This window comes from Podarcis erhardii, assembly GCF_964252035.2.
Source record: "Podarcis erhardii genome assembly, chromosome: 11".
In the NCBI taxonomy this organism is placed as follows: domain Eukaryota; kingdom Metazoa; phylum Chordata; class Lepidosauria; order Squamata; family Lacertidae; genus Podarcis; species Podarcis erhardii.
Window position 1 is genome coordinate 1,128,517 of NC_138501.1, and position 15,876 is coordinate 1,144,392.

The 15,876-nt window shown below is 44.9% G+C and overlaps 2 protein-coding genes across 8 annotated transcripts in view; one reads left to right on the plus strand and one right to left on the minus strand.

Annotated features, from left to right (window-relative positions):
* MAMDC2 (MAM domain containing 2) overlaps nt 1-15,876 on the plus strand; it is an 88,397-nt gene that overhangs the window by 11,353 nt on the left and 61,168 nt on the right. Inside the window, exon 1 of one of the 7 annotated variants that reach the window (XM_081880986.1) lies at nt 560-837. The exons of the other annotated variants lie outside the window; for them this stretch is intronic. Coding sequence (XP_081737112.1) covers nt 828-837 — 10 coding nt within the window. The 5' untranslated portion in view covers nt 560-827. Of the gene's footprint in view, nt 1-559; nt 838-15,876 lie in introns of those variants that run through there. 7 annotated transcript variants of the gene reach the window in all.
* On the minus strand, nt 2,380-3,203 carry LOC309352573 (uncharacterized protein; the record flags this gene model as incomplete). Its single annotated transcript, XM_081881119.1, has 2 exons — nt 2,609-3,203; nt 2,380-2,535 (listed from the first exon to the last, which is right to left on the minus strand). Exons 1-2 carry the CDS (start codon nt 2,927-2,929, stop codon nt 2,380-2,382), a joined length of 477 nt encoding a protein of 158 aa, XP_081737245.1. The 5' UTR covers nt 2,930-3,203.

Below are 15,876 nucleotides of genomic sequence, written 5' to 3' on the forward strand. Positions count from 1 at the left end.
GCTTGTCCAGGCAACATACTGAAATAATAAAGCCAGCATTATGATTTATAAATAGATTGTAATATTTATAAACGTTTCTAAAATAAAAAAGGACTTTGTAAATTATGCTGCAAAATATTTAAATATTGAGTGAGCATTTGTTAGAAAGATTTTTACCAGAACTATTGAATAGACTTTTATTTATTAAGTTTTGAGTTAATGTATAGATGCTTCCAGATAAAAGGTTTGTCGAATGTCAGTTTTTCTTAATTGGTGCACCTGACTCTCAAAAGCCTCTTTGAAACCAGGACAGTCTTGGTGCTCATTGCAGCTCAAATGGAAGACTGTTCTCTTTGCCCTACATTAGGCAAAAGGTTTCCTGCATTGCAGGGGATTGGACTAAATGACCCTTGTGCCCCCTTCCAGCTCTACAATGCTATGATTCTATGAATACTGCTTTAATTGTGTTTTAAAAAGTGATTTTGTGTTTGAATGTAACACAAGCTCTGGGAACTTCTCAGCTAAAATAGCCTAAAATAAATGCCTAAAATAAACAAATAATACAATTTATTTATTTATTTATTTTTAACACATTTATATTCCGCTTAATATCTCAGAAATATTAAACCAGGGATTTGTGAAACCAGCACAAATGGGACACTCCAAATGCAGGTGTAGCTCAGAATACTTGAGGGAACTTTTATATTTCTGACTGAAAGTTCAAATGTTAACTTATTCCATCTCTCTAGCCAAAAGAGAAAAAGAAGGGACACAAATGGTCAGATCAAACTGCTGAAGATTCAGAACAGAAAAGGCTAAATTAGTTGCCACTCTCTGAGGATACCACAATGTCTTCAGGTCAGCTTTTTACAGCTAACAGATGCCTGGATTTTGATCTTCCTTGAAGGACTGCTTCAGAAGTTTTCGTGTTCTTACGGCTCCTTCTTTCTCAGCTTCCATTTACATAAATTCATTATTTAGCTCTCCTCCTGCTGCTTTTCTCTCTTCTCTGGACAATCTTGATATCTCCTGTCACTCTGAAATCAGATTCACCTGGCTTGTGCCATAGCCGCGCGCAACCCCTCCCGGCAGGGAGAGGCTGCGTGGGGCTGAAGGTAAAGGTAAAGGTACCCCTGACCATTAGGTCCAGTCGTGACCGGGGTTGCGGCGCTCATCTCGCTTTATTGGCCGAGGGAGCCAGCGTACAGCTTCCGGGTCATGTGGCCAGCATGACTAAGCCGCTTCTGGCGGACCAGAGCAGACACGGAAACGCCGTTTACCTTCCCGCCGGAGCGGTACCTATTTATCTGCTTGTACTTTGACATGCTTTTGAACTGCTAGGTTGGCAGGAGCAGGGACAGAGCAACGGGAGCTCACCCCGTTGCGGGGATTCGAACTGCTGACCTTCTGATCGGCAAGTCCTAGGCTCTGTGGTTTAACCCACAGCACCACCCGCGTCCCCTGCGTGGGGGTAAAGAGGAAGCCAAAGCAGTGAGCGGGATCCATCCCGCTCGCTGCCTTGGCTTGTGCCATAGCCGCCCGCAACCCCTCCGGCAGGGAGAGGTTATGCGCAGGATGCATTTTAATTGTTTGATTTTATCTTGATGTGTTATATAATTGATGTTAACTACTCAGAGCCTCATTTTGGCCGGGGAGGGCAGGGTATTATTATTATTATTATTATTATTATTATTATTATTATTAATAATAATAATAATAATAATTTTTATTATTATGATTTCTTGCACAGAAAGAAATTACTCAGCTCTTGTTGTTAAGTTGTGGGCGAACATATCAGACGACACAGCAATTCTTCCAAAGCAGCTCTTTATTTGTAAGCTGGAACAGAACTGAACTGAGGAGCTCAGTCAGCCTGCTTATATAGAGCTCCAGAACAATGTAACTGTTGCCATTTTCTAAAACTATCCAATCACTGAATGTCACTTTCGATCCTTCATTTGCATAACTATCTACAATATCCCCCTGCTAGTCCAGGGTGAGAACTTCAGTACATAACACCCCTCCCCACCGAGATAAGGCGTTTCCTTATAAACCGTAATGGTTTCCTTATATACAGCACTACACGTAATGGTTCAATTAGGCACAAAAGCATATCGGTTACATTTCACATACTTAGACCAACAGTGATACATGTCCAACAACATAGTCCTTTATATAAGTTGGGCGCTTGGAAACTCTGCCAGACCGCCGGGGACTGGTAGCCAAGTCCGGAGGGCCACACAATTCTTGCTGAGGCTGTGATGCGACCCTAGGTGGCTTTGAAACCAAGTCCCCTGGATCCGCTGCTGTGGGTGGAGACTCCGCAAGTGAAGTGGTCTGAGCCTGTGGTAAGTCTGGCAAACCCTCTGAAGTGGCTTGGTTTGGCTCCACGCTGGCAGTTTACGAGAGAGGTGTAGGTGGAGCCTCACCATCTGTAAGTGTCTCTTCTGGAGCCACGAGCGCAGTTGGGGGCACCACGATAGTGTCCAAGTCCCCAACCCTGCGCCTAAGCTGGTCTATGTGCTGGCGCCACAAGCGTCCGTCTTCGAGTGCCACCTAGAATCATAGAATCATAGAGTTGGAAGAGACCACAAGGGCCATCGAGTCCAACCCCCTGCCAAGCAAAAACCTGGTACGAGCGAGGTCCAGTGACTCCCACTACTGTGACTGGCACCCAAGGAATGTCCCCCACATAGTTCCTGGCAAAGACCTGGTTTCCTGGAACAAATGACCGTGGCGCGTTGGCACAGCCTGGGGGTTCAGCCACGGCAAAGTCCGGGTGCAGCTGGTTGAGCGGGGACCTGAGGCGGTGGCCCATAAGCAGTTCAGCAGGACTCCGCCCTGTGGCCGCATGAGGGGTGATGTGTTGCACAAACAAGTATTTGGCGACCCACTCGTGCCAGTCTCCCTGGTCCAGGCGCGCCAATGCCTCTTTTGCCGAGCGCACCATTCTCTTCGCTTGCCCGTTGCTGAATGGATGAAATGGTGCTGTTAGGGCATGGCGGATGCCCAGTCCCAAAAGATACCGCTCAAAAGTGCCTGACGTGAACTGCGGTCCGTTGTCGGAGACAAGGACATCAGGACACCCATGCGTCGCAAAGAGGCCTCACAGCACCCAGATGACGGCCTCGGTAGTGGTGGAGGGCATCAGGGCCACCTCCAGCCATTTGGAATAGGCGTCCACCACTACCATAAAGGTCCGGCCGTGAAAGGGGCTGGCCAAATTGATGTGCACCCTCGACCAGGCCTCGATTCTTGGCACGCTTGACAGGCGGAAACCCAGGCAGTGTCCACGTTAGGCCACATCGACATAACCCAGGCAGTGTCCATGTTAGGCCACAAGACATAACACCGAGCCAACGCCTTCATTTTGATGATTCCCGGGTGGCCAACGTGCAGAGCCTCTAGGACACGTTGATGGAGTCTTTGGGGAATCACGACGCGGTCTCCCCACAGCAGACAGCCGCAATGAGCCGAGACTTCATGTTGTCTGGTTGCGAATGGTTGGAACTCCAATGCAAAAGGCCCTTGTGGCCACCCCCTCCACACCCAGTTGAGCACCCAGCTGATGGTGCGATCCTGGGCAGATGCGGAGGCCACAGTGGCAGCCGATACAGTCGCTGCCGGAAGATCCTCAATCAGGAGGAGCGATAGAGCAGGAGCCGGGTCTTCCACAAACGCTGGAAGAGGGCAACGGCTGAGGGCGTCGGCATTACCCATCAATTTCCCCGGGCGATGAACGAGCCGGTAGTGGTAGGCAGCCAGGAAAACAGTCCATCGCAGCATGCGCGGCGAGAGGACCGGTGGAGTTGGACGATCACCGGCGAGGAGGCCCAGGAGCGGCTTGTGGTCAGTGATGAGGTCAAAAGTCCTGCTATAGAGGTATTCATGGAACCTCTTCATTCCAGGCACAAGTGCCAGTGCCTCCTTGTCGAGCTGGCTGTAATTCCGTTCCATCAGAGATAGCGTCCTGGAAAAGTAGGCGAGCGGTGCTTCTCTTCCGTCTGGAAAACAGTGACTAAGGACAGCGCCGATGGCAAAAGGTGAGGCGTCGCAGGCAAGGACCAGCGGCCTGGCTTCACTGTACTGTACCAGCACACTGTCCGATGAAAGGAAAGCCTTGACCGCGTTGAAGGCTGCCGTATCCCGATGACCCCAGGACCAAGGTGTCTTCATGCTGAGGAGTCGGTGAAGAGGCTCAGCCACCATGGCTTTGTGGGGCAGGAACATGTTCTAAAAGTTCAGCAGTCCCAGGAATGCCTGTAACTCCGTCTTGTTCTTTGGGATGGGGGCCTGCTGGATAGCCCGGATCTTGGATGTGGTCGGGTGAAGGCCGGAGGCATCGATAAGATAGCCCAGGAACTGCACCTGTGGAACGGCGATCTGGCACTTCTCCCTCTTTACCTTGAGCCCGGCCTCCTGGAACCTGGTCAGCCTGGCACAGAGGCACTCAAACAGCTGCTCGTGTGAGTCTGTGGACACCAAGACGCCGTCGAAATACGGCACCATGCCCGGAAGCCCTTGCAGGAGATGCTCCACGGTCAACCGGCTCCAAAACTCCTTGGGCAATCATCTTGTCCAGTTGTTCGTCCACCTTCGCCTTGAGAGCAAAGGAAACCCGGCGTGGCTTTAGCTTGATGGGGGCGACTTATGGATCAAGGCTAAAGGAGATGGGCGTACCTGTATATTGTCCCAAAGTGCCATCAAAAACCTTGGCAAAGTCTTGACCAGACCCTCAGTCTCTGTGTTAGAGATGCAGTTGATGCCAGTGACTTCCAGGCCGAGGGCATCAAATCAGTCTAGCTCTAGGAGGCTTGGCCGCTGACCTTTGACCACCATCAGTCGGAGCAGAGTCGAAAAATCCTTGAAGGCGATTCGGAACCGGCCAACACCTACCACGGGAATGTCATTTCCCTGGTAGTCTCTCAGGTGTACGTGGTGAGAGTCTACTTGCGTCGTGTAGGCGAGTTGGTTTGGCCAATCGTGGTTCCAGACGGGCAGCGGCAGTTGGTGAGAGCGAAACAGCTTTCCTTGGCAGACTGGAGTGAAGACTTGGACTTGCGAGTCGGTGAAGGGGGGGTGTCAGACAGAGCCGATCGGCAGACCTTAGCGATGTGGCCCCTTCTGGAACATGTCCGACAGATGGCGTCTCTGAATCAACACTTGGCACAGGAATGGTTGCCTCCGCAGCCGGCACATTCCGGTTGGCCCTTGGACTTCTGTTGGAACTTCCTGCGCTCCCGCTTTGTCTGGTGCACGTCATCGTCTTCACTGGAGGATGCCTCACCACTGCTGTCCTCTTCGTGTTGCACTGGAACTGGCTTCCTAGCAAGACGCGGGCTGCTGGCCTTGCGGATCTCCTGGGCGGAGGGTTCGGCAGCTTCCGAGGCCACAGCCTCCTCAATGGCTTTCTGCAGCATGAGGTCTGGCTTGGCAAGGAGACGCCGTTGCAGATGTATGTCCCGGACCCCGCAGACGATTCGATCCATCAGGGCATCGTCTAAGTCTCGGAACTTGCAGTGCATTGCAGCCTGTCGGAGGGCAGTGGTGTAGTTGTTGATTGACTCCCCCTCTGCCTGGTTCCGGTGGTAGAATGCATGGCGGGCAGCAATCTTGGACGGCTTTGGTGCGTAGTGGTTGCGGAGCTTCTCTTGGATCGTGTCCCATGGTGTTGCCTAGACTGCTTCAGATGCAACCAATGCTCGGGCCGTCTCAAACACCTCAGGCCCACAGAGGCTGAGGAATAGGCCCCGCTTCCGTTCTTTTGATACTGCTGTCAGCTCATTGGCTTGGAGGTAGCAGTTGAACCAAGCGAGGTAGGAGTCCCATGATTCAGAGGCTGGTGCAAACGGCGGTAGAGGCACAAGTGAAGCCATGATTCCGATGCCGGCGTGAAGGGCAATGGATGGAACACAGTGCTCTAGCCAGAACAGTCAGCTCTGAATTGCTTCTGTTCAGTGATTTTGCTCAGTGATTCAGCTCAGTGATTCAGCTCAGTTCAGAGGATGGCCGCATCTGGCTGTGCTCTGATGTCCATCAATCCCACCTTCGTCACCAGTGTTAAGTTGTGGGCGAACATATCAGACGACACAGCAATTCTTCCAAAGCAGCTCTTTATTTGTAAGCTGGAACAGAACTGAACTGAGGAGCTCAGTCAGCCTGCTTATAAAGAGCTCCACTAGAACGCAACAGTAACCATTTTCTGTAACTATCCAATCACTGAACGTCACTTTCGATCCTTCATTTGCAAAACTATCTACAGTATCCCCCTGCTGGTCCAGGGTGAGAACTTCAGTACATAACATTTGTGGTGTTGGTTTTTCCTACCATGATAACCAACAATGAATTTCCTGGATAACATGCATAATTTGATGGCTTCCTCTTTGCTCTTTCTGCATTGGTCCCCCCCCCCACATGTAGGAGGTGGTTTTCACTGGCATGTGAACTTTTAAGGATAGTTCTGGTGTTTTTGTTGTATCTGGAAATCGTCTAATTGTTTTCTTAGACTCACATAATTAACTGTGGAGTTCTATTCTTATCAGCATATATTATATTGGCTCATATCCTAATAAACAAAAGCAGAATGAGAAAACTACAATACCTTTTTTATTCTAATTTATTTTAGTGTAAGTATTGTAAACTGCTATATAACCAAGTCGTGGTGGTGGCTTACAACAGTGCTGATTCAACAGCGACTAGGGCTGATTCATTTTTATACTATGACATTTTAAACGGGCTTTCTCGGTGATAGTGCCCCGAATGGCCCCCCCCTTTGGAAGTTCAGCTGGTGCTTGTGCGGTTATCCTTTTGTCAGCTGCTTGAATATAAGCCACACCTTTAAAATTGAAGGGGGGGAGGGAAACCCCCCCCCAAAAATCTGAATATAAGCTGCTCCATTCCTCTCTACTCCTGGCTGCATACGTGGCCGGGGGCTCGGGGGGAGCCGAGCTGTGTTGCCGGAGGCCTTTTCCCTTTCTCGCTCTCTCCCTTCCTGGCCTTGGGGAAGAGGACAGGGGACTACGCAAGGGGCAGGCACTGCTTTGCCACACTCCTGGCACTGTTTATCCCGTGCTCCTGGTTGCATACCATAAGGTCTCAAATATAAGCTGCACTTTAACTTTTCATGGTTGGAATTGGGGGGGGGGGTGAGTGAGGCTTATATTCAGGCCAATACAGTAATTACCGTACTTTTCTGTGTATAACACGCCCCCTATTTTGGGGAACTTCAATTTCAGAAAATGGCCCAAAGTTGTTGAGCTTTTTTTATTTTTTGACCATTCCTCAGCAGCCCTTGGCACAGCAACCAATCACACACCAATTTCCCACAGCCAATGCAGAGCAGCCCTTGCCGCAGCCACCAATCACACTACAAATTGCCAACTCGCGGCTGCAACCAATCACCCATCACCCCTACCCACTACCCGTGTAGAAGATGCCCCCACTTTTTAAACCTTCTTTTTGAGTAAAAGAACCTAGTCTTATACATGGAAAAGTACAGTATTTCCCCAGACTTTTAAGTATTGTGATTTTATAGAACCATCTATAGCATTTTATGGTTTTATGCATTTTAATTGAATCGAGTATTGGTTCTGCTTCTCCCATGCATTATGCTTTTATGTTTGTTTGTTTTCCCATAATACATTTGTACACCACCATGGGATCAATGACGATGAAAAGTGGGATAAAATGTTTCTAAATAAATAAACTATAACTAAAACTAGGAGATTCCCAGTAGCATCAAAGTCCTTTCTTGTAATCTGCCTATTTTGATGGCAGTAATAGTTGATGCAAAACCAAAATTTAGAAGCTGAGCAATGAGTGCTGGATGTTGGACCACATTTATTTCAGAACCAGGTCACAAAGGTAGAAAAATTATCTAGGTTGCTTTGTGAAGTCAGTGCATGATGGACTCAATACAGCACATTGAAAGTATTCCTGCTGTTGCTAGCCAGATTTTTGGGAACAATACTGTGTTTACAGATATGAAATGATGATGATGAATATGCTTTCCCCTTCCCAGAACTTGTAACATTCACATAAATGACCTTTTGGTTTAAAGTCATAGGGTTTTAATTAGCAACTAATCTGATCAAGACGATGAAATAAATTTGACTTGATTAATCATTTGGTTTTTAATAGATTAATCCATTATTTTTAAAAAATACTTTCATGGCACCAAGCCATCAGCACATGTGCCTAGAAAGATTCCCTAGTAGGTATACTTATTCCCTCTACCAGAGCAGCACCTTCCCCTTCCTCTGCAAATTTGTCAATAAGCCAAGAGAGAAACTGAGCTGCTCTGCTGAACCCCAGCTGCCTTCTGTCCACCTCATTGATCAAATGACTAAAGTAATAACTGTCCTGAGTGGAAGCGGCAATTTTAAAACATTTCACCTTCCAGAGGCCCACAGATGAGGAGAGATGAATTAGCTGAGACCTCCCGCCAAGAAGATAAGCAATGGCAACCAGAGCAGCTGCCCTGTGATGGCCTGGGAATCTGATTCAGAAGCTGAATCTGAGGAGTCCCAGCCTGCACAGGAGTCCCCACCTCCAGGGCCGGCTGAGCCGGGGTAGGGGCTTGAATCTGAAGGGCCCTCACCTGTGCCGGATCCTCAGGGGCAGGCACCAGATGTATCCGCTCTGGCTCCAGAGGTGATCGAGGACCCATTGCCCTCAGGTCCTCCACTCTCAGCCCCGTCAGGGGAAGAGGAGGTTGCCCCTGGGTCCAGTAACCCTCCAGCCTCTCCTGAGCTGCAGAGGCTCAGGGCAGAGAGGCGGAGGAAACTAAGTTCTCTCAGGAGGAGTGCTCGCCTTAAGGCCAGGGGAGGCGGGTCACCTGTGGTCAGGGGGAGTCCTAGTTTAAAATCTTTGCTAGCTTTAGTAGGTTTGTCATATCCTTGGTTCATCCTCAGTTCCCACCTAGGGGGCCCAATCTGGATGAGTTAAATGGTTAAAAGTCCCTCTATATCCCCAAGTTCTGATTCAGAATTTTGATTCAAATCTGGCCCTTTGCACTGGGAGTTTGTAAAAGCACCTAGAAGACAATGTGTCTAATGCCACATGGATTTGGGCCCTTATTATTGCCTCCACAAGGTTATAATGGAGATGAATAGCATCTGGGTTAGTAAGCACTCTGTACATTTAAAGTGCTGTGTTAATTATAAAATGGGAGAAATGTTCTTTGTTATGTGAGAAATGTTATGTGAAAATTATGGTTACATGAATTTTTCACTTAAACTGGTACACTTTAATATAAACCAGCTTAGTCTTATTTATTTGAATGCACTTAGGTTAGTTATATGATTTATTTTAAGTTATGTGGATTACAAATAACACCTGTCAGGTCATAGTAATGTTAATGGGAGTTTAGGAATTTGTTCCCATATATATTTTGCAGGTTCATTATTTTTCGTAAGAGTGTATTTATGCAATTGAATGGAAACATCAGAGTATTTTTTTTAAAATCAGTAACAGATTGTTCCCTAAATATAGCTACTTTAGTGCTTATTTTAAACTAAGTGTTAAGTCAGGATTGTTATGATTCTACCTTCTATTTTAAAAAGGGCTTTTCACTACAGCTGTCTTATATGGTCATGAAGGCATGAAGAGGTCTTAGTGCATGGTGGTAAAAATAACAGAAAATGAAGCACCATTGTCAAAACTTTCTTTTATTGCTATCCCCTTATTTATGTTTTTACACACCATCTGCTTTGGAGAATGAACAGAATGTCTAATGCTGTGGTCTTCAAACATGTTGCCTCCCATAAACCTTGTCCATATCAATTCATGTGCCTCTGAATAGCTGCCAAGGCATGCAGGGTACCCTGGACCACAGTTTCAAAACCAATGGGCAGATGCATTCAAAAGACTCAGAAACTGTACATGTCAGCAGAAGGCCTGTGCAAGGACTTCCATTTGTACAATGGGGCTTCTCCCTTCCCCCCTGCATGCCCCCCAAATTAGCTCTTGAGTGGTCTAGTGGAACCCCCTAAATAGTGTGCAGGGCCATTGTTCCGTATGGGAAACAGAAAAGCTAGTCCTGACACAATGATTGAAAGAGATGACGTTGAATTCCTCCTAAATAACATCTGCAAAGAAACAAAACACCACAAAACGAAACAAAAAGCCGGGTAGGATAATACACAATACCCTGACATGCAATTGGATGACAATTACATCCTCTGCACACTCTATAAAAAATGGAGAAAAAATATATCCAGTAGCACCTTATAGACCAACTAAGGTTGTTCTGGTATAAGCTTTTGTGTGCATGCACACTTTTTCAGATACAGATACAGATACAGATAAAAAACTTGTGTACAAATAAACAAGATTAAATATATAGCTTAAGTTAATCCTATTAGATATTAGAAATACAAGGTATTGTGTGGTCAAACTAGGTTTGACTCCAAGTAGACCCACTGAAAATTAATGAACATGACTGTTAGTTCCATTAATTTCAATAGGTCTACTCTGAGTAACAGTTACTTGAATTTCACCCATTACTTATAGATGGTAGAAGTTCTGTTCAAAGAAGATACCAGCTGTAAAGGTAAAGGGACCCCTGACAGTTAAGTCCAGTTGCTTTACAGGCCGAGGGAGCCGGCATTTGTCTGCTCTGCAGACAGTTTTTCCAGGTCATGTGGCCAGCATGACTAAGCCACTTCTGGCGCAACAGAACACCAACACCAGAGCAGCGCACGGAAACACCGTTTACCTTCCTGCTGGAGCAGTACCTATTAATCTATGTTCTAATTCCTCACCCACAATTCAGCTGCTGCTGAAAGGATATTTTATTTTTTCCTTTATTCAATAAGCAGAAAAATACTGTCATCTTCCACAAAGTAGATAGAGGATGCTACTTTAATGCATTAAATGGACTTATTAAGTGCTAGTAAGTTTCTCACTGGGCCAAGATACAGTAGTTTGAGCATGTAATGCCAATCCTGGCCTGACTTCACTGGCTGCCAATTAGTTTCTGAGCCCACTTCAAAGGCCTTTGAAGCCTTAAATGGCTCAGGACTGCAATACCTCAAGGATGCCTCTCCCCATGTGAACCTACCCGGACCCTGCAAAGATCTGAGGTCCTTCTTCATGTGCCTCCTCTGCAAAAGGTCTGGAGGACAGCAACATGAGAAGAGGCCATTTCTGCGGTGTCCCCCCTTGTGGAATGCTCTCCCTAGGGAGACTCACCTGGTGCCTTTGGTACAGATCCAGGTGCCAGGCTTTTGGCTAATGAAGCAATCTATGGCCTTTATACTGGGCAGGAAGTATTGCTTTGTTTGTTACTTTGTTATATATTTTTGTGTTTTTATATTGTAAACTGCCCTGTGATCCAATGATCACACTGAAGGGCACTATATAAATTTAATAAATAGGGGGAAATAACATTAATTGCATCTTTAGTGAATCTAACTGAATGACTGGGGGGAAAGTTTAGTAGTAGTCTAGTTAAAACTTTTTAAAATAATTGACAACTTATTCTTGACTGCATCCAGTAATTTAAGTACACTTAAATACACTTAAACCAGTGCTTCTTATTTTAGCCTGGGACAAGTGTTTATTACAGGCAGAGTGTTCAAATGCATGAAGTCATGGCGCATAATTGTATGCAGAACTGGCAAACTAGACTGCATATGAAAATGTGTGGCAGCTGATTCTCATGCAACGTTTTCCATCTACAGTGATCACAAGAGTGCTGTAGTTGTAGTTGTATTTGTGTTTAAGTATTTGTGATGAAAAGGGCTCATGTGGCTGAGAGGAGAAATGGGCAGCTGCTTGCATAGAAAGAAATCATATTGGTGAGAGAACCCTATTAATTTCAAAGCTGGTTTCAGCAACAAACCTTTCTCCCCACCCTCCGTCCATCCCTCTGCTTTTTAATATGTTAGCGGCAACGCTTTTGGCTTAAGAATACAGCTTCTCCTTTCAGACAGCAAGAAAACTGGAGCATGTCTGTGGTTATAGTTCCAACTGTCTACACCAGTAGGAGTTTGCAAGCAATCTCAGTTTTTCCCAAATGATTTGTACTCTTTTTTATAACCACCAATAAATTAAAAACAGAGTTCCATTTCCCCCCCTTTATATTGTTCATTGAACTCTAGTTTTCTGACTTTATTTTCTTTAATCAAAATCCATCACAGTGCTGATAAAATATGTTTCACCATACCCAAGAATTTTGCTTTTGTTATTGTTATAAGTTTTGTTGTATGGTATGATTTGGTAATGAACATGTTCATTTTGTTGAATCTTTTTTGTTAGCATCCAAATCTTTATGATGTTCCATGAAGTATTGGATTTTGAAAACACCAAGGTTAGCTTTAAAAAAAAAAAAAGGGGGGGGAATGTGTGCCATACATGTTCTATTGTGTGTGTGCCTTTTTAAAAAGCAACAGCAGTATGACCTAATAGTTTTGAAATAGCTGCTTTGTCCATATTGTATTGAGCTCATTGAAGCAACCTTCAAGGTATTAATTACAAAGCTGGCTCATTTTATCTAACCATTGTTTGTTGAAAACAATAGGTAAAGGTATCCCTGCCCGTACGGGTCAGTTGTGTCCGACTCTAGGGTTGTGCGCCCATCTCACTTAAGAGGCCGGGGGCCAGCGCTGTCCAGAGACGCTTCCGGGTCACGTGGCCAGCGTGACGAAGCTGCTCTGGCGAGCCAGCACCAGCGCAGCACACGGAAACGCCGTTTACCTTCCCGCTATAAAGCGGTACCTATTTATCTACTTGCACTTAGGGGTGCTTTCGAACTGCTAGGTGGGCAGGAGCTGGGACCGAAGGACGGGAGCTCACCCCGCCGTGGGGATTCGAACTGCCGACCATGCGATCGGCAAGTCCTAGGCACTGAGGTTTTACCCACAGCTCCACCCGCGTCCCCTGTTGAAAACAATAGTTACCCCATTTATGCATACCGAATAATCATTAGATCAGAATTCAAAATGACATTAAAAGATTAGAGAACTGGGCCCAAGCTAACAAAATGCATTTCAATAGGGACAAATGTAAGGTTCTGCACTTAGGCAGGAAGAACCAGATGCACAAGTATAAGATGGGGGACACCTGGCTTACTAGAAGTACACGTGAAAAGGATCTAGGGGTCCGTGGACCACAAGCTTTTCATGAGTCATCAATGTGATGCAGCAGCAAAAAAAGCTAATGCTATTCTAGGCTGCATCAACAGAAGTCTAGGATCCAGATTAAAGGAAGTAATACTCCCACTTTATTCTGCCTTAGTCAGACTACACCTGGAATACTGTGTCCAGTTCTGGGCACCGCAATTTAAGAAGAATGTTGAGAAGCTGGAACGTGTGCAGAGGAGGGCAACCAAGATGATCAAGGGTATGAAAATCAAGCCTAATAAGAAATGGTGGAAGAAGTTGGGTATGCTTAGCCTGGAAAAGAGGAGACTGAGAGGAGACATGATAACCATCTTCCACTATCTCAAAGGCTGTCACATGGAAGATGGAACAAGCTTGTTTTCTCCTGCTCTGGAGTGTAGCATTCAAGTCATTGGCTTCAAGTTACAAGAAATGAGATTCTGACTAAACATCAGCAACAATTTTCTGAGAGTAAGAGCTGTTTGACAGAGAAATGAACTCCCTCAAGGGGTTGAAAACTCTCCTTCCTTGGAGGTTTATAAGCAGAGGTTAGATGCCTATCTGTCATGGATCCTTTGGGTTTCTTCCAGCTCTACAATTCTATGATCGACTTATGGAGACTTGTTCATAGTTCAGTATTTTGTGCAAACACAGCCATTAAGTTTCATCATATTGAGAATGCATCATGTAGGGAAATTTTTTGGAAAAATTGCTAACAATATAATAAAATTGTAAGGTGGCTGTCAGGTTGCAGTTCCCATGGCCACCAAGAGGCAGCCATGGCAACCCTAGTGTGATGACAGCCCAGCAGGCAGGTGAGCAAGCGGTATGAGTGGCAGGAGGCCAAGGTGAGGGGGAGGTGCTCAAAGAGCAGATTGGCAAAGCACTGCCCCCCTCACCATTGATCATGGTTGCAGTGGTGTTTAAAGGAGACCAGGATGAGTTTCAGAAAGCAGCGTCATGAGCTGGCAGGACAGTGGGGAGGAGGAGGAGGGTCCTGGCGAGGGGTGCTGCCATGACTGGGACACACAAGAACAAGCTGGGGATGGATAAGGAGAGGTTGCAGGCAGGTGTATTTGTGGTATCAGAAGGCAAAAGTACACAAAAGCTTCCACAATCACATAATAAGAAATGCAATTTTTAAAGTCTTGGAGAAATAAAAGGATTTCTTAGAACAAAAAACACCATGGTGGCTTTCCCCACTGGAAGCAATTATCTGTGAAAAAAATAAATGTGAAATTTAATTGGGCAACATATACAGTGGTACCTTGGGTTAAGAACTTAATTTGTTCCGGAGGTCCGTTCTTAACCTGAAAGTGTTCTTAACCTGAAGCACCACTTTAGCTAATGGGGCCTCCTGCTGCCGCCGTGCCACCAGACCACGATTTCTCTTGTCATCCTGAAGCAAAGTTCTCAACCCAAGGTACTATTTCTGGGTTAGCGGAGTCTGTAACCTGAAGCGTATGTAACCCGAGGTACCACTGTAGAGAGAGCTGTTAACGGAGACAGATTACCAATTAAAATTGAAGGATTTTCAAGAAGTAAAAGGAAAGTTTACAGATTGGTTACAATATTTCCAGTTAAATTAAATATTTAAAAGTGATAAAAAGAAATGATTTACTTATGAAATTTCAAATTTTCAGAGAGAAATAATTGAAAGTGGTACTAAATTACTATTAAAAATGTATAACTTGCTGTTAGAATGGGAAGCTAAGGATGAAGAGGTCAAGTGTGTTATGATAAAGTGGGCAAAAGATGTAGGACATAATATTCAGATAACAGATTGGGAAAGACTGTGGAAGAATGATCTAAAATTTATGGCCTGTATCTTACTTAAAGAGAATTATATGAAAATGATCTATAGGTGGTATTTAACACCGGTTCAATTGGCAAAAATGTATAAAACAAGAGAAAATAAGTGTTGGAAATGTAAAGAAATAGAAGGTAAGTTTCATCATGTGTGGTGGCAATGTAAGGTTATTAAAAATACTGGGAAATAATAATATATAATAAATTGAAAAAAATGTTAAGAATAACCTTTGTTAAAAAACCAGAAGCTATTTTATTACAGGAATGGTTCTACCTAAAGAATATAAGGATTTGTTTATGTATGCAACAATGGCCGCCCAGATATTGCTAGCCCGACATTGGAAAGAAGAAGAAGTCTCCACTAAGAAAGATTGGCAAATTAAGTTAATGGAGTATGCTGAAATGGCTAAATTAACTGGGAAACTTAGAAATCAAGATGATAACAAATATTTTAAAAATGGGAAATGTTTATTGTATATTTACAAAAGCAATGTATGCAAGTTAATTCTTTAGCAGGATTTTTTAAAAAACACTTGTCATATTATAGATAATGTACAAAAACTGGAAGTATTCAGAGATAAAGATTTTATTGATATACGTGAATGAAAATATTATAAAGGAACCAAGGGAGGGGGTGGAGAAAATTCAGGGGATTCAAGTAATCCCATACAGCGGATTCAATATGGATTGTATATATAGTTGTTTAAAATGTTTTATTTTATGCTTTTTTTCTTTCTAAAAAGTAATGTTTTTGTGAAAATTAGTAAGAATGTTATACAAAAAGAGAGCGAGAGAAGGAGAGGTTGGTGAAGAAAGTACTGATGGGGCGAGGGAGGATGGTGATGGGATCAGGGTCAGGGCACAAGACCCGCCCCAGCAGGACCCAGAGCCAGAGGGAGCTCATCAGCAAGGGTGGGGCTGCTAGCTGAACAACATTTAGCAAATCCACTTAACTCTGTGATGCACAATAATTACTTAGCTTTTG